The 18472-nt window shown below is 43.4% G+C and overlaps 1 protein-coding gene across 2 annotated transcripts in view; it reads left to right on the top strand.

The window, feature by feature from the left end:
* Window positions 1-19: 19 nt before the first annotated feature.
* UBE2O (ubiquitin conjugating enzyme E2 O) overlaps window positions 20-18472 on the top strand; it is a 75958-nt gene continuing 57505 nt past the window's right edge. For both annotated transcript variants that reach the window (XM_034408569.2, XM_034408568.3), the window contains exon 1: window positions 20-421. In XM_034408569.2, coding sequence (XP_034264460.2) covers window positions 20-421 — 402 coding nt within the window. The remainder of the gene's footprint in view (window positions 422-18472) is intronic.

Below are 18472 nucleotides of genomic sequence, written 5' to 3'. Positions count from 1 at the left end.
CATCGCCCGGCCGCGCGCCATGGCGGAGCCGCCCGCTTCTCCCGCCTCGCCAGGAGCTCAGCCGGCGGCCGCTGCAACCCCCGCCGCCGGCTTTCAGCGGCTGCTCTTCACTCACGACCTGGTGTCCGGCCGCTATCGGGGTTCGGTGCGCTTCGGCCTAGTCCGTGTCATGCATGGCGAGGATTCCGACTCGGAGGAGGAGGACGGCGGCGGCGGCGGTGGCGGCGGACGAGGCCCCGGCGGCCCCGGGGGAGGCGGCCCCGGGGGTGGCGGAGGAGGAGGAGGAGCCGGCAGCTCCGGCGGCTCCGAGTCCGGGGGCCCCGGTGGGGGCGAGGAGAGCCGCGGGAGCCCCCTCCGCCGCGGGTACGTGCGAGTCCAGTGGTACCCGGAGGGCATCAAGCAACACGTCAAAGAGACCAAGGTAACGCAGCCGCTCGAGGCTCCTTTTTGCATTTGGTCCGCACACGCGGCGGCTCGGTGGATTGAGTGGGTGGGGTGTCCGCAATGGGGCTGAGAAGGCGGCCGCGGCGGCGGCTGAGAAAAGGGTGGGGAAGGGAGAGAGGTGCATTAGGCTTGGGAGGGTCTCCCGGGGTTGACAGGTGGGAGCGGGTTTTGGGGGGCAAATAAGGGGAAAGGTGGGTAGCGTTGCGGGGGGGGGGGTCGAGAAGAAGTTGGGCTGGAAGAAGCTGGGCTCTTTGGCCGCCAGAATGTGGAAAGCCTCCTTTGCACCACTGGGGTTGCCTGGTCTGCAGTGTCTTTTTATGCAAAATAGACCTCATTAAGGCGCCGAAGGACTTCTTGGTTTCTGCACCAACGTGGAAATAAAAGTTCCAGGTGCTGGTGGAGGTTTTTTTTTTATTGCTCTGGGTCATGCAGATGGGATTTTATGAATGTGTCAAGATGACATTGGCTTCCCTTCGACCACCTCCTGTCTTTGGCCACGATTGCTCTCATTTTTTTTCTTTACAGACAATATCAGTTGAAGAGAAAAGCTGCAGAGTGCCTTTTGGGAAAAAGCACTCTAGCACTAGGCAGCCTCAGTTGGGCAGCATCCTGTTTCTTGCATCCTTACCTCATCATTCCCAAAGTCATTTTTAATAATTTGTAAGGAAATGCATTTTTTTCAGCATCATCCACCGTAGTTTGGGCCTCACCTGTAATTCTGTGTAGTGAACAGAATCTTAGTATATTAGAAATAATCATTCTTGGCTTAATTAAGGGATTTTTCTTGTCTTGCAGTAATATTTTGGTGTTCTTAGGTTGTTTCTAATTCACAGAACTGCATCCAACCTCTGTTTCTGACTATATGGTTCTAAATATGTAGGGGAGTGGAGGTTTTGGAGGTACAGAATTCAGGCATATTTTTGTGAGATATTAAAATTATATTAAGGGTGGATTGTATTATCCTGTCTGAAATTGTGGTGGAGTCTAAAGAAATCATTTTGTATTAATATTGTTTTCTAAATTATAATAGTTTTCTGGAATAAAGAAAATGACTATAACAAAATACCTTTGAAATGAAAAATATTGGAGATTGAAAACTCTTGATTGGAACACATCATCCACTGTGCATAGAAAAAAAAGAAAATTATTGTCCTGCTATGGTATGTGTATGTGGTATTTGTGTACATACATACACATACAGAGAATAGAAGGCTCAATGTGATGTAGTCCTAAATGAATTATTTTTAATTTCCTCTGGTGAAGTGATTACCAAAGTTTGTAAACTAATTTACATCAAGATTTCAGAAGTGTAAAGTTTGAATACAAAGAGTCTCACAAAAAGGAGGGAAGGGATAGGCACTAAAATAATCTAAGAAAGCAGATGAATGTCTGGATCTGAAAATTTATGAGATGGGATATTATGTCTCACATAATTATGCACTGTTAGAGGTAAGTTCTATACACATTGTTGCAAGCATAATTTCTTGATCTGATTATGCATGCTTTCCTATAAAGAAAGTGATGCATTCACTTTGTAATATGTAAGTGCTATTGATGTTTTTCAATTATTGCACCCATTAAATCTAAGAAGAGTAGAAAAATGGTGTCACTGGCAAAACAAAAACTTTCAGAGCTTGTGCCTAAAAAGATTCAACATATGAATGGCTACTGGGCCCAGAGATATATAAACATATACACAATAAATTTATTAATTGTATGTAAACTTTGGGGGCTTTCCTTTAATCCTTTGTAGGAATAATCCAGGAAATTAGTTCTGTGAAGTCTGGTTAAAATTTATTAGGAGATGAACTTGAAAATCATTGGATTTGACAAAAGCTGATGGATTCAATTCAGAGATTATAAAATGCAGCCCATGTTAGATCCCTACCATCATTTTTGCTTTATAAAACATGTCATATATAATATGCAGGCACAGTATAATGTTTAGAGTTGGAGTAGGAGGTTCTATAGATAGTCGCATCATTCACATTTTAGTGCAATCTACATGCCAAAGGGATATATTTAACATTCTCAAATGAACAATCTTTATTGTATTTTCTTATCCAAAGGAATACATTCAAACTGTTATTATTATATGACAAATACTTTATTTTTCCTAGATGAGAAGCTTTAAACTTGGCACTCTCTTCCTCAGATTCAGATTATGAATTCATTTATTTTTTTTCTAAAAAAGGAAGTTGAAATCAAGCTTTCAGAATACTACAAGCATCCAATATTTTCCTGGGTTTCTTCTCCTTAACATAACGAACCTGTATCTCAGGAAGTCTTTTTAGATTTATATTTGTGTGTAGGCAAGGTAATTTTATAAATTGTTATTATCCAATACATCTTATTCTCTTCTTCCTTTCCCTCTGGGAATTAGGTGGTGTCTTAAAAAGAAACATTTTCAGAAATAATTATGGTGTTATTTATATTCCATGCCATCGCTTGCTTGATAATACTGAGGAATTCAATTGATCTGTGATAAATATTCTCTCTTGCTACTTCAAATAGTACAAAAAGCTAATCAGATTTTTTTGGTTTTCTGCAATTCTGTTTGATTGGAAGATGCAGGCAGCTACAAAACTGTGGTTGTACTTAACGAGAAGGAAGAAGTATCTTGTTTTTGTATCATTAAAAGGCTTATTTGGATTCCGTGTGAGACCAGCACTTCTCTCATTTTGAATAAATTGGCATACCTTTTGAGGCTTCTGGATACTGTCCCTTTTTATGACCTGTAATCCCTTGATTTAGGGTAGAGTTGGGAGAATTGGATGGAGATGAGCATTTACTGGCCGGATACCCTTCCTGATGCCACGCAGAATTCGCAGCAGATATTTTTTTCTTTGCGAGTAGCATGGTGGCCTAGTGGTGAAGACTCTTGCCTCCCATTTGGAAGGTTGAAAGTTCAGTCCTAGATAGTGGCAAATGTTTCTCTCCTAGGCTTCTGTGTAAACCTGAAAAAAGATACTGTTTCTTTAAACGTTTCTTTAAATGTTGATTTCTTAAAGCAGCATTTTTTTCTTATATCGAAGCTTTAAAAATGTAGGTTATTTATTGGTATACTGGTATAAATTCTGAAACATTTCTTCTGAATCATTTTTTGAAGTATATTCTGCCCTATCAGCAATAAAGTTCCAAGGACCAAGAGACATCTAGATCAAGTGTGTCCAACCTTTTGCGTGCCTGGCCGCATTGATTGAAATGGAATTGTTTTGGGCCACATTAAAAGATCTATAATATAATTAATAATATAAATAACAAAGTTCCTTTTTATATATTTTTAATTATATCCCATTACTAGATGTCCAAGGCCTGTAGGCCATGGGTTGAATACTCCTGGTCTAGAGGAAAACCAATTTGATCGAACATGAGCTACAACTGCTATTAAGGCCTACCTTGTGGATGTAAGAGCAGCGAAGTATCAATGCTTCTTTGCTCTTATTGCATCTGAAGAATACTGCCCAGTGGCCCTGTGTGTGTAAGATCATCTGGTCCTGTTGGTCAAGCCCCCCCCCCCCCCCCCGGACGCCTACCTTCAGGACTTCACAGGAAATTTCTTGGTGCATCTGGCAGATAAAATCATCCTGTTCTGATCCCACTTGTATGCCAAGCATGGGAATGTCCTGTGGAGATGCCTAGGGGAGGAACCTACCTAATTATCTGGAAACAGCTTGATCCTGTTGGACCTGAAGTGGACAGGGTCCATCAGACTGCAAACACACCTGTGAGTTAGATTCATATCCCTCCTGGTTGACCAAAGCTGTCCAAGAAGTTTCACCTGGGTGGATCCAAGCAATGGTGAATTCAACCTTGATGGAGGAGATGTTTTTAGCTCTTTTTAAAGAGATACTGGTGTGCCCTCTTTTCAAGAAGCCATTGCTGGACCCTATTGTGGACAATTTTTATCCAGTCTTGCACCTCCCCTTTTTAGAGAAGGCAGTTGAGATAGTGGTAGAACTACAACTCCAGAGGATCATGAATGAAATGGATTATTTGGACCCTTTTTGGTCAGGAACAAAAACAGCACTAGTCACACTTCTTGATGATCTCTGACAGGAGCAGAATGGGGATTTACAGATTAACAATTCGAAGGGACCTTGTAGGTCATCTAGTTCAATCCCCCCCCCGCCCAAGCAGGAGACCCTATACCATTTCTGACAAATGGCAGTCCAATCTCTTCTTGAAAGTTTCAAGTGATGAAGCTCCCACAACTTCCGAAGGCAAGCTGTTCCACTGGTTGATTGTTCTCACTGTCAGAAAATTTCTCCTTATTTCCAAGTTAAATCTCTCCTTCAGTTTCCATCCATTATTCCTCGTCTGGCATCCATCCTTGCTTTTCTTGACATCTTGATGGCTTTTGATACTTTAGGGCCAACTTGGGAAGTTGGAGGTTGGTGGCACAATTCTGTGCTGATTCACCTTTTTCCTTTGACGTCAGTTCCAATTGATACTGGTAGGGAGTGAGAAGTCCAACCCATGGCTCCTTTTTGTGTGGGTTACCACAAGGCTTGGTGTGCTGTCTGGTCGTTTCTAAAATCTACACAAAAGCACTAGGTGAGAACATCCATCACCATAGGATGAGACATCATCAGTATGCTGATACTACTCAACTATATATCTCTGCCTAGGGTGAATTAAGTGATGCTGTGGATATTTTATTTATTTTTTTTGCAGTACCTGTAAGGCTGTGATGGCCTGGATGACAAACAACCTTGTAAGTTGGAGTAGCTGGTGGGTAGGGGGCTCCTCTATATCCAGGGGTTTATCAGCTTTGATCTTGGATGGGGTTGCACCTCCCAAGACAGACTGTGTGTGTAATCTGGAGGTCCTCCTGGGCACCTCAAGAAGCAGGTGGCAGACATGGCTAGGAGGGCCCTTTATCCAATTATGTGTCAGTTATGCCCCTTCCTGGATCAGGGGGCCATCTTCTTGGCCGTTCATGGCCTGGTTATCTCCCTATGGACTATTGCAATGCAGACTATGGACTATTACAGTACATGGGACTACCCTCGAAGAGTATCCAGAAGCTTCAGCTAGTGCAGAATGCAGTCCCACAAGCAATCTTATGTGCCTCAAGGGATGGTGCATGTATTTATTTATTTATTGGTTCGATTTATATGCAGCCCTTCTCCGGAGACTCAGGGCGGCTTACAATGTGTTAAGCAATAGCCTTCATACTTTTGTATATACCTGCTTAGTAGGGCTTTTGGGCCCCCCTAAGCGGTGTTCTTTTTATATATATATATATATATATATATATAAAGTCAGCTTATTGCCCCCACAATCTGGGTCCTCATTTTACCTACCTTGGAAGAATGGAAGGCTGAGTCAACCTTGAGCCTGGTGAGATTTGAACTCGCAGTAATTGCAGGCAGCTGGCAGCTAAGTGCTATTTAACAGCGCTTTAGTCTGCTGCTCCACCAAAGTATTGCCTTTACTGCGTGAGCTGCATTGGGTACATTTACTTCAGAGTTCAAGTCAAGGTGTTGCTTATAACCTTTAAAGCCCTATATCAGAGCTCTCAAACTCGCAGCCCACCCACGCCCGGTTTAGCAAAGGAGGAAAAAGTCACAATACGTCACGTGATGCCACCGTGACAATGAGAGTTTGACACCCTTGTCAAACATGATGTACAACCAGGTTACCTGAGGAACCATTTTATTTCCATCACATCAGCCTACCACAAACCAATCAGACAGGGAAGATATGTTATGGATTCCATCAGTTAATCAATTTTTATCGGCTATGGGCTCCAAGAAGAGTGCATTCACTGCTATTGCCCTGTCCTGTAGAATATTCTCCTCCCAGCACAGAGGTGGGCCTCCTATCTCCTGGCCTTTCAAAGGGGTTTGAACACATGGCTCTGCTGACTCTCTGAGTAAAATGCAATTCAGTGTAGTTCGCACCTTAAGATCCTTTCCTCGTCTCTTAACATTTTATTTTTAACATCTTATTTTTAACATTTTAATTTTGTTTCTACTTGGCTCCTTTTACTAATGTATTGCATTTTTATATGGTATTTACATTCTTATGCTTTTAATTGTACATTGCCCAGAGTTACCCTAAGAATGAGATGGGTCAGACTTAAATGTGCTAAATAAATAATAAAGGTAAACTTTAGAATGCTCTGTGCAGGGTAGTAAACATGTTCAAAACTTGAAATCTTTCAGCAATTTAGTCTGAAAACAAGAAAGATGACGGTTAAAGTGAAACTATTGTATTGTGGGAAGAGGTTATTTATGAAAGTCCATTAAATTGAAGAGAACTGTATTCTAGCAATTCGAAATATTTCCATAAAGATCCCATTACCAATGATGTTGTTGGGGCAGAAAGTTCCTTGCAACAAGGTCTGGTTAATCAGGGTTTCACTACACTGCGATAGCTGGAATAAATAAAATTTCTTCAGTTATTACTTTTACATTCTTTCTCGATATGAAAATTCTGCATATTGCCTAGAGTTCATTTTCAGCTATCTTCAGAAAGTCAAGTTTTGTTAGGATTCTATTCACATTCTTCTGGATCCTATATCCCTTTTAGATTTATTAATCTGAATGAGATTAATAGAAAGCATGTGAAAAAGCAATCTTTTTCATCATTTTTTAATTGATCCCCTTCATTTAGGCTGTTATGAGTCTATTGTTATTATCTACTTCCACAATGGAATTATTTCTAAGCTTTTCTTCATTCAGTTGTGGAGGGGAAAATGTTAGCTCTCTTCCAAACTTAATTCAAGGAGCTAATACTTTCCTTTAAAATTCTAAAGGGTTTTAGTCTCAAATGCTTAAATGAAAATGTATTTCCATATCATATTTGCCTATGAATTAAAATTGCCCAATATTCTAAATACTGCTATTTGGGGAATATGTGGCATACATATACCCTATGCACATAAGAGGGTCTTTTTTCTCATGCTCCCCAATATTGAATATATACATATATTTGTAAGAAAGGTATTTAATAATTTCCATTTCAAGACAGCAACTTCTTTCTGCAGTTTAGGAATTAAAATTATTGCTTTATTTTTTGAGAGTTACATGCTTTTGCAGCCTGAAAATCTAAATGTTCCAATGTATCCTCTATTGGTGCAGCAGAAAAACAGGTATATAATTTTATTTTTATATTTAAAGGTGATAGTGGAGAGAGAGAATTCCCATTATGTGGATAACTAAAACAAAGAATTCTAGATTTTCTTACATTTATTATAAAGAATTGGAAGTTTTGATGCAATATATGATCTTTAATGATCTGAGCTATTGGCCTATTAGCAACCTAAAAATCCTAATATAACAGACTTCTTGTGTCTCACATTTTATCTAATCTCTTGGGAGATTACCTAAGAAGTATCTGATACTTATAGTAGCTTGATAGATCATGAAAACAAAAGGCTTTCCACAATTAGTCTAAGATTTATACAGTTGAACTCTTAACCTGACCAGCCCACATGTATATCCATAACGAGGTAATATATTCTTTACTTCAATTTGCCTGCATGGATTAATTTTATACAGGGTGGTGACTCTGCTGCTGAGGTTTTTTTTAATAGAATATTAATATGTGTAATTTATTATATGAAATGAAAATGTTAACTTGAATGGCATTCCTCTTCCTGAAAGAGTTTTTTTTTTAAGTAGCATGAGAATGAAAACAACTAGTATTCTGCATTTATACCAGAACCAAAGTTGGTAGGAACTTCATGTTCGTTTGTTTGCTGGAAATTTTCTTTTCTGAGAAAAGAGTTTAAAAAGGGAGTAGAAAACATAAGGCTTCATTTAAATCTTTAAGTCTGGTATTCTACTAAAGCTAAGGGTCATTTGAAAGTCTAATTCTGTTTGGCTTGCTTTTTTTCCAACTTAGGATCTCTTGCTGTTATGTGCTACTGGATTGTATAGGAAATGGTATCCTCTTATTCCTCTCCTCCTCCACACCCCAAGCACTACTGTATCATGAGGGGAGTGACAAAAAAGCCAGCATGAACAACAAAATTTGCTCCATTTGTATTCTAAATGATGCAAAACAGCTTCAATCTCTTAATAGTTACATATCCAGCTGAACATGTTTCACCAATAAGGGAGAATATTGTAGCTCAAGGTTTGAATGAGGGGGTCCTTGCTGCTCCCTAAACTTGGTTGTTTTCTTGCAGATGGTGTCATTACCCAAACTAGGCAATATCATCAGTGCTAGTCCTAGGACAGATAATGTTGCCTAGTTTGGGTAATGACACCATCTGCAAGAAAACAACCAAGCTCAGGGAGCACCAAGAACTTGTTTTATTCCTTCATTCTTCTTTTCATAAGATTCAGTGGGCCATTGCCTATTTCTCATTCACCTGGGCCCTTTTGAGGAGTTAAACCATAGTGTCTAGAACTATACCCTGTTTCCCCCAAAATAAGACATCCCCTGATAATAAGCCCAGTCGGGCTTTTGAGCGCATGGCAGTAAGGCCAAGTGCTTATTTCAGGGTTCAAAAAAATATAAGACAGAGTCTTATTTTCAGGGAAACACAGTACATATATTCCTATCAGATCTGGCCAAATTCTTATTTAGAATTTCTGTTCTGTCCCCCGACTTACGATCACAATCAGGACTGAAATTTTGTTATGTGATCAGACCCAATTATAACTTCGAGGACCCGGTCATAGGTTGCTTTTTCTGAGACCACCATCTTTGAACCGTTGTTAAAAGAAAAGATGTAAATCAAGGATTACCTGTATGCCGTTACATTGTATTCCCCTCTGCTTCAGAAGATAAATGCTTAATGATAAATTCTAGAGTCTTTCAATGTTCATATGAAGTTAATTGGATATGTAATACCTGCTTGAATATTCCCTTCCTCCATTTTTGGATTTGGGAAGAAAATTAATCTACCTCTGCTTTTACTTGTGTTACAAAAATTATACACGGATTATATCCTCAGCATTTCTTTAGTATGCTAGGATCCAGTTAATCTTTCCTTGAAGACTAATTGGATGCTGCCATACTGTTTCCTTATGTATCAGTTTAAGGATTAAATTAATTTTGTATTGATATAGATGGGCCGTTAAGTGGATCTATCTATTTAGGTTTAATTTATTTTAGCTATTACCAATGTATGTTCATGCTTTCCTGACAGTATAATCATTACAGTATTGTATTTTTATGTTGGTATTTTATTTTTTATTCCACTATTATTATTTCTTAAATGTCTCCTTTTTCTGTACCACATTAAAAAAGAATGAGAATACCTACTAGCGAGAATGCTAGGGTTTTGTTTTTTTAATGTTTCCTCTGTAAAATGGCTTCAAAGGTGGACAGCACCCAAGTTGGCAAAAACTCCCTCTTGTAATCTGTCTTGCTCCTTTCTTGTTGAACAGTCTTGTCCCTCAAAACACAAAGTATTAGTTTCTGTTAATGGTGTTCTAAGAATTAAGTGAATCTATACAAACAACTCAAGTACTGGGGGTGGAAAGGCATTATCATCAGAATTAAGCCTTACCTTTTTTCCAGTTTAAATTATTTACCTTCAAAATTACTGGTATGGAGAGTTCAACTCCGGATTCTTTATTGTTTTATGCTTTCTTCACTTTATGCAAAAGATGGGTGCTGTACCAAAAACTTTGATATTTTGCATTGTTATTGTACCTTTGTACAATTTTGGAAACTTGACAACTATACAAGTAGTCCTTGTTTAACAACCACAGTTGGGACCAGCAACTCAGTCTTTAAACAAAATGGGCATTAAGTGAACTTGCTCCTGCCCTTATGATTTACTTTAGCTTTGCTTTGCTTTGCAGTCCTGTGAAGGCAATAAATGTGAGGATTGACTGTAAAGTTACTTTTTCATGACTGTTGTAACTGCGAAAGTTCACTAAACAAGGCAGTAACTAAATGAGAACGATCTGTGTATGGGTCTGTATACATATTTAATTTTATTGAAGTTTATTAAAAAAAATGCAGAGAATATTATTAAAAAATGAAAAAATAGTAATAGCACATTGATTGTTTTTAGCATTATAATTCATAAGTAAACAAAAGCAAAAATTGACATACTAAATTAATACAAACTTAACTATATCACATATTCATTTAATATTTAATAACTGAATTAAGCTTGGATCCATTGCTGTTGCCACCATCAGAATATGCTTTACATCAGAGCATTTTTATGAATCACGCCTCAATCAGAAGAGGTCTTTGCAGACCTCAGAAAAAGAGTTGTTGAAGTTCATGAAGCTAGTAAAGTCTACAAAATCATTGCTAAGTGTTTTGCCCACTAACCAAATATAGTCAGACAGTCTACAAATAGAGAAAATGCACACAATCATTAATTATTCTTCTCAGGGGTAACCATCCTACAAAAATCACCCAAGAATAAGAGAGGCAGTGCTTTGAGAAGTCACCCCAAAATGGAATAAGGGCAAAGGATTTGCATGTCATTCTTGCATGTCAGTGTTCATCTGTTTACCATAGGGCAGTGGTGGCTAACCTTTTAATCACTGAGTGCTGAACAGGTACTCGCTTTGCGCACTTTGCATGGGCGCATGCTATCTACACTAATGTGCAGCTCCTCCCCTGTGCGCGCAACCACACCATCTGCGCATGTGCATAGTTTTGCGCAGCTCCCCCAGTGCGCTGCATGTGCAGTTTCACCATCTGCATGTGCACGGTTTTCACATGTGCAATGCACATGCGCAAACGCCATCTATGCAGACACACACTGCACACAATTACTCTCATGCACGTGCGCAAATGTGCATGTATGCTCAGGAGAGGTCCGAAGACCAGCTGGGTCCCCTGAATTGCATGCATGTGCACCGGAGGCCTGAACGCCAGCAGGGGCGTGCATGCGCAGCTTCAGGTGAGTTGGGCAACAGCTCATGTGCCCAGAAAGATGGCTCTGCATGCCACCTTGGGCACACGTGCCATAGGTTCGCCATCACGGTCATAGGGGAAACACAGAACAAGAGTAATACTGTATGTATGAGAAGAGACCATGAGGAAATTTTTTCTTAGAAGATGCATGCTGGTCCCAACTTTGTCAAAGACTACCCAGAGAATCCAGCAGACTATTAGAATGTTGGACAGATGAAAGTGGAATGTTTTGGATAAATTAAAATATTCCATATGAATCTCATTCTGACATAAAGGTGGGGGTAACATAGCTTGAGATGTTCTTGCAGTCACTGGACCAGGATGACTTGCAGTTAATTGTGCTGATGCATGAAATTAATCAGACCTGAACAAATTACTAGTTAATGCTTTTTGCCTTCTGAGAAGCTCATCACTTCCATCTACAAACACACTAAGCAAACAGCCAGCAGTATCACATTCCTTTTCATGTGCATCCTCTATAATGTGCCTGTTTATTTATGTGTAATCCCTTCCCCCACCCCAAGGAATATAGATACAAACATTAATTTCCTTGTTAATCATCCAAAGTGCATTCCAAAGAGTGGGGGAGGGGTGAAAAGAGCTATAAGATTTGACCTGCAATACCAACTTCCTTGTCATCTGAATTTTGGAAACCATCCTCACAGCTTGGGCTCACTGCAGCAGATATGAGCCAGATAGATTTTTATAGGCGGAGTTTACTTTTGCTACTGTTTTAAGATGCATTACCAAAAGAGTATAATAATCATGTAAAGACGTTTCATTGGAACACAGATGCAAATTATTTTATTTGTTTCACTTGCTTGTTTGTTTATTAAATTTATATGGAACCCATCTTGTTGTAGCAACTCTGGGCAGTTACAAAGTGATAAAAAGATAATATTAAACAATTAAAATTAAGACAGATTTAAAAAAGACTACGTTTGACTAATAATTATCAATTTGTTTGAGCCAACAGAAACATGAAACAGCAATTAGTGGTTTCTTAACTAATAGCAGAAATAAACATTTCTAAAACTGGATTTAGGGCTAGTATATTGATGAAAATTGCATCCAGAAAAAATGTGAGGAGTGTTAATTAAATATGCCTTACCAGTATAAGCTTAAATTTAATGGTGCTGTTCCTTCGTATTGAATTTTCTAGTACTAGTACATTAGTACATTTAGAACAAAAGCCTTTGAGAGGATTTTAATGAATTCAGTCATAATAGAATGCCTTTGAGTTTAAACAATGACTACCTGTACATCTATGGAACCGTCTGGCTAAGCACAGTCATTTGTCAGCATTCACACTTTTGATTTCCAGGCTACAGTACAAAATAATGATATTTAATTTTACTGGAAACTGAACTTCTTCACTAGCTACATTTCTTTCATTCATAAATACTACGATTTTTTTGTTTAAAAAAGCAAATTTTTGTAATTGTGCTTGCATTACAGTAAAAGACCTGTGGAGAGAGGATTCCTGTTTACAATTTTTAAAAATGTAATTTGTATTGAATCCAGCATTCTCCTTTTGGCTGTCACGGCAGTCAGGCATGGGTGAGACATCGTCTGTTATCCAATAGGACCAAGTCTACTGGATTGTTTAAGCCGTGCCTCTTCCTGTTTGACTCCAGTTTTTCGACTCAGTCTGCCCAAAACAGACGTGTCTCTAGTGCTCTCGCTCAATTTCTGGATTGTTTGGTTATTTGACTCTGAATCGGACTCGGACTGGATTTTGGCATATCCCAGCGTGAATGGCTTTCGCCAGGCTCCGCTGAAGGCCGCTACAAGCGGCACCAGACTGCCGGGCTGGCAGCTCCGTTTGAACGCGCGCACGAGCTTGCTCTGCCGCGCTTGCCTGAGAATCCCGCCACTTCTCAGCAATGGCGGAGGTATTGCTGCAACAAAGAGCCTTCGCTCTGCAGTGGGGGGGGTGACGCTTCTCCGCGCTTGCCCGGGATTCCTGCCGTTTCTCAGCAACAGCAGAGGTTTAGCTGCTACAAAGAGCCTTTGCTCAGCAGCAGTGTGGCGCAATGCTCCATTCCGCGCCTACATCACATCACGCTTAAGCTGGACGGCTAGCAATTTCTACCCGGGCCGACTGCTCAAAGCGGACTTCAGTGCAGGCAGCCGCAAGTATTGGGGGACCCTAACAGTTGGCTGAAAGGATAAGGCAGGGTATAGCGGTGGTGCCCGGAAGACAGTGAGGCCTTATTTCTCCACGCGTTTTGCTTTCAATTCAAGATGGCAGACGCCAAGAGATCGCGGTCTTCCCGCCAGGCGCAGGATAGAGGGAAGCAAGTTCAGGAGGACAACCCTGAGGAAGGCTCCTCTAGGGGTCGACAGGCCAAATCCAGGGCGGTTGGGAATGTTAGCTCTGCCCATTCCACGGCTTCCAGGCCCTCCAGGGAGGAGGAAAGACACCATAAGGCAATAGAAAAAGCCTTCCACAAGGCCCAACTGGCGACGGTGCACGATCCCAGCTCTACCCTCCCAGAGGTCTCCGCGGGCCCCTCCCCTGCCGCAATGGGTAGCTCTACCGCTCTACCTACCCAACTGCCTTCTACTCCAGCCTTGTCTCCAGATAGATCTCTGCAAGGGGAAGTTTCTTACCCTACTGACGCAGCGTCTGTTTTTCCTTCGGTGCCTGAGGTTCCTCTAACCGATTGCCCTAGGCAGGAGAATTCCCCTGTTCCTGTGGTTCAGGTCCCTACTCAGGGCTTTCAGCCATTCCCTGAAATCCCACCAGCATTGGCTGACCTCATTTCTGAGGCTATACACCAGGACATATCCCAAGGTCTCCAACAACAGCCTCCTTCTGCGGTTTCTGTACAAAACAGCCCACAGGACCAATCTAGGGTGCCATCTCAACATGAGGACGTAGAGGAGTCCAGGGAGGCCCGCGACCTCGCTGATTCTGCCAGTCAGGACTCCCTTTCAGAGGGAGACGCCATTCTTGATCAAGACCTCTCAGATGATGAAGGGCTGGAACCTGATCAGCCATCATTTGTTGGGCTATTCCGTCCCCAAATGTTTTGTTCCCTGCTCTTCAAGGGGCAAACTACTACGCGCTTGGGGGGGAACCCCTTGACGCCTGATCATCTTACAACTACGATGGATCCAACTACTTCCTTGTTTCAGGAACCTGCAGTCCAGAGGGAGGTGGTCCCTGCCCCCAAATTGTTCTCTGATGTTATTCAGAGACAGTGGTCCTTTCCAAGTTCAGGCCCTGTCCCTAATAATCTGGACAAACGATTCTATAATATGGCTCCTGATTTCTCTCATCTGTTGCAGGTCCCCTCTGTGGACTCCCCAGTTGTTGCTCTTTCATCCTCATCTCCGCTCACAGGTCCTCCTGAGGAATACTTGCACCCGGAAGAGAAGAAAGCTGAAAGAACCCTTATCAAGGGACATCAGGCCTCTGCCTGGTCAGTGCAGGCTTCTTCGGCTGCCTCGTTCGTCAATAGGGCCACAATCCTCTGGCTGAGGCAACTGCAGGAATGGATTCCTTCTCCTTCTCCAAGATTTTACCTTCTCTTTCTCGTCGTTCGGAGACCCGCCCTCACACTTTCTTTCGGCCCCCTTTCTTTCGTGGCTCAGACAGATCCTTCTTTCAACAACGCTCGCAGCGCTCCTTCCCTTCCAGAGGGTCACATCAGCAGGATTCCCAGGTTAGGCAGGGTTCCCGATTTAGCAACAAGAGGTCCTTTTGGGGCGGGAGGGGCCATCCATTCCGGAGGTCTCGCTAGGCTCCCATCCGATAATTTAATAGGTGGACAATTGGCTTTTTTTGCCAATCAGTGGGATGTAACTGTCTCTGACTCCTGGGTCAAAAACACTACCCGATTTGGCCTTTCGCTCGAATTTCACTCCAACCCCCTGAAGCTCTTTCTGCGCTGCCCCATTTCCCTGGACCGTGCCAAGAGGGCACGAGTTGACTTGGCCATTCAACACCTATTAGATATTAAGGCCATTCAACCCGTCCCTTGTGATCAACATGGCGAGGGAATTTATTCTCGTCTTTTCCTAGTCCAGAAAGCTTCGGGGGGCTGGAGGACTATTCTTGATCTAAAAACTTTGAACTGGCATATTATTTACCGCCGGTTCAAGGTTTAATTTAATTTAATTTAATTAATTCAATTTATATGCCGCCCCGCTCCGAAGACTCAGGGCGGCTCACAATACATTTTTAAAAATCATCATAAAAAACATTTAAAAATTAAAAACATTAAAAACTCATTCACGCCATTCATGGCTGGATCTCGCCAGATCACAAGTGCGAGATCAACGGCCTCAGGCCTGCCGGAAAAGCCAAGTCTTCACCGCTTTTCAGAAGGCCAATAGAGTGGGGATGGTCCGGACCTCAGGAGGTAACTTGTTCCAGAGAGCTGGGGCAGCCACAGAGAAGGCCCTCCCCCACGGGCCTGCCAGCCGACATTGTTTAGCTGACGGGACCCGGAGGAAACCAATTCTGTGGGATCTTACCGATCGCTGGGAGCTATGCGGCAGAAGGCGGTCTCGAAGATAACCTGGCCCTAAGCCATTTAGGGCTTTAAAGATAATAACCAACACCTTGAATTGTGACCGGAGACCAATAGGGAGCCAGTGCAGCTCATGGAGAACTGGTGTAATGTGGGTGTACCTAGGTGCACCCACAACAGTTCGCGCGGCTGTGTTCTGGACCAACTGTAGTCTCCATACACTTTTCAAGGGTAGCCCCGTGTAGAGCGTGTTGCAATAATCTAACCGTGAGGTGACAAGGGCAGTCCCTCCAAACTATACTGCTATGCATTAGGCAAGGGGACTTCATGTCCTCCATTGATTTGACGGAGGCTTACCTACACATCCCAATTCTCCCAGACCATCGTAAGTACCTCCGCCTTTGCTACAATGGTCGGCATTTCCAATATAAGGTCCTTCCCTTTGGCCTTTCCTCAGCCCCCAGGGCCTTTACTAAAGTAATGGCCTCTCTAATTGGCCACATTTGATCCATTCCTATTAGAACCCTGTTTTACCTGGATGATATCCTCATCCTGTCACGCTCTCAGGCCCAGGCCCTTAGTGATCTTAATACCGCCATTCAGATATTGCAAGGCCACGGCTTCTCCATTAATTGGTCCAGAAGCCATTTAGCCCCATCTACCCATCTCCAACACCTGGTGGTGGTCGTAGACACGATCAAAGCGGAAGTTTCCTTGTCGCAGGAGTGCCAATCTAGCTTTAACGACCTCACTGCCCGTTACCGGTGGCGACGTTCAGCCTCTCTCCTAGTCCTCTCTACCCTACTAGGGAAAATGGTGTCCGCTTACGGCATCGTGCCTTGGTCTCGTCTCCACAGCAGGGAACTGCAGTGGCTTCTGCTGCCCTTTCAACGAGCTCTCATGAACACCGCGACTCTCAGATTCCTCTGCCCCCAGTCGTTGTCGACTCTCTTCTCTGGTGGACCTCAGAGGCAGTGTCCAAGGATTGCAAGTTCCTGGAACCCCATCGGATAGTCATCACGACGGACGCCAGTCTGTTCGGTTGGGGGGGCCCATCTCGGGCCTCACATGGCCCAGGGTCACTGGTCCCTGCAAGAGCAAACCCTCAATATCAACATTCTAGAGCTACAAGCCATCTACCTTGCTCTCCTGAGCTTCAAACGACACATCCTCAGCCGGGATATCCTGATCCTAATGGACAACATTTCGGCCAAAGCCTACATAAACAGACTAGGGGGGACTTGTTCGAAAGCTCTGTCTCGGGTTGTGGGTGGAAGCGCATTTAACATCTCTTTGGGCGGACTACATTGCCGGGATGGCGAACGTCCGCACCGATTTCCTCAGCCGCGCTCCAATCGATCAGGCAGATTGGAGCCTCCCTCCTCTCCTCTTCAACCAGCTGACAACCTGGTTCGGAAGTCCCCAAGTGGACCTCTTTGCTTCAAGCAGCAATCATCTGCTTCCTTGCTTTTTCACCCGGTTCCCATCTCCAGGGGCAGAGGCGGTGGACATCTTACGCAGCCCGTGGCCTCCGGGGCTCATCCTTTATGCCTTCCCTCTCCGCTGATTTCCAAGGTTGTTCGCAAGCTCCTACAAGAACGTGCAGAGCTTATCCTCCTAGCAGCCCACTGGCCACGCCGCCCGTGGTTTGCGGACTTGGTGTCTCTTTCAGTAGCCCTTCTCTGGAGGATTCCCGACGACCGGATTTCCTTGCGGCAAGGCACTCTGCTCCATCCGGATCCTCAATCCTACCAACTGACCGCCTGGAGATTGAGCGGTTCCTCCTGACCAGGGCCCTCATCTCCCCGGACATTATTACCACCATTCAAGCTGCTCGCAGAGCGTCTACCATCCGCATTTACGATTCTACATGGAAAGCCTTCTCCAGGTTGTGCAACAGGCACAAGATAGAGGCCACAGTAGTCTCAGTTGTACAACTCTTAGACTTCCTGCAGTAGGGCTTCTCTTGGGGCCTGGCACCCAACATCCTTCGCCGTTAGGTGGCGGCTCTCTTCCATTCTGACATGCGGCTCTTAGAACCCAATTTCCAAGGACCCCCTCATTCGGTCCTTCTTGAGAAGCGCTACCAACCTGCAACCTCCAGTCGTCCACCGGTTCCCAACGTGGGATCTCAATAAGGTACTGATGGCTCTCACCAAGCCTCCCTTTGAACCTCTACGGGAGGTTAACCTGAAATTTCTTTCCTTCAAAGTATCGTTTCTAGTGGCTATCACTTCCGCCCACCATATTTCGGAACTCGCCTCCCTGTCCGTACATTCGGATCTCTGCATTTTCCACACGGACAGGGTGGTGCTCTGCCTGGACCCCACCTTCATTCCGAAGGTCAACTCCACCTTTCACAGGTCTCAGGAGCTCGTGCTACCCAACCTTTGTCCCTCTCCTCACCATCGGCTGGAGAAGGTCTGGCATATTTTGGACGTCCGCAGGGCTCTCAAAATATATATAGCCTGCACTTCCTCCTTCCGGAGAACCGAGGCCCTCTTCGTCTCGTTCCAGCCTTCTTCCATGGGTGCCACGGCCACCACTGTCGGATGGTGGCTTCAGGCCACCATCTCTACCGCCTACAAGACCCACTCCTTACCTGTTTCCCGTCACATCACAGCTCACTCCACCAGGAGTGCTGCCACGTCAGCGGCCTGGTCTACCCAGGCACCGTTGGAGGAAGTTTGCCG

The sequence above is a fragment of the Pantherophis guttatus genome, chromosome 2 (assembly GCF_059756535.1).
Source record: "Pantherophis guttatus breed Tessera chromosome 2, ASM5975653v1, whole genome shotgun sequence".
Lineage (NCBI taxonomy): Eukaryota > Metazoa > Chordata > Lepidosauria > Squamata > Colubridae > Pantherophis > Pantherophis guttatus.
Note: the sequence above shows the minus strand (reverse complement) of the source record. Positions and strands in the feature narration are given on the sequence as shown.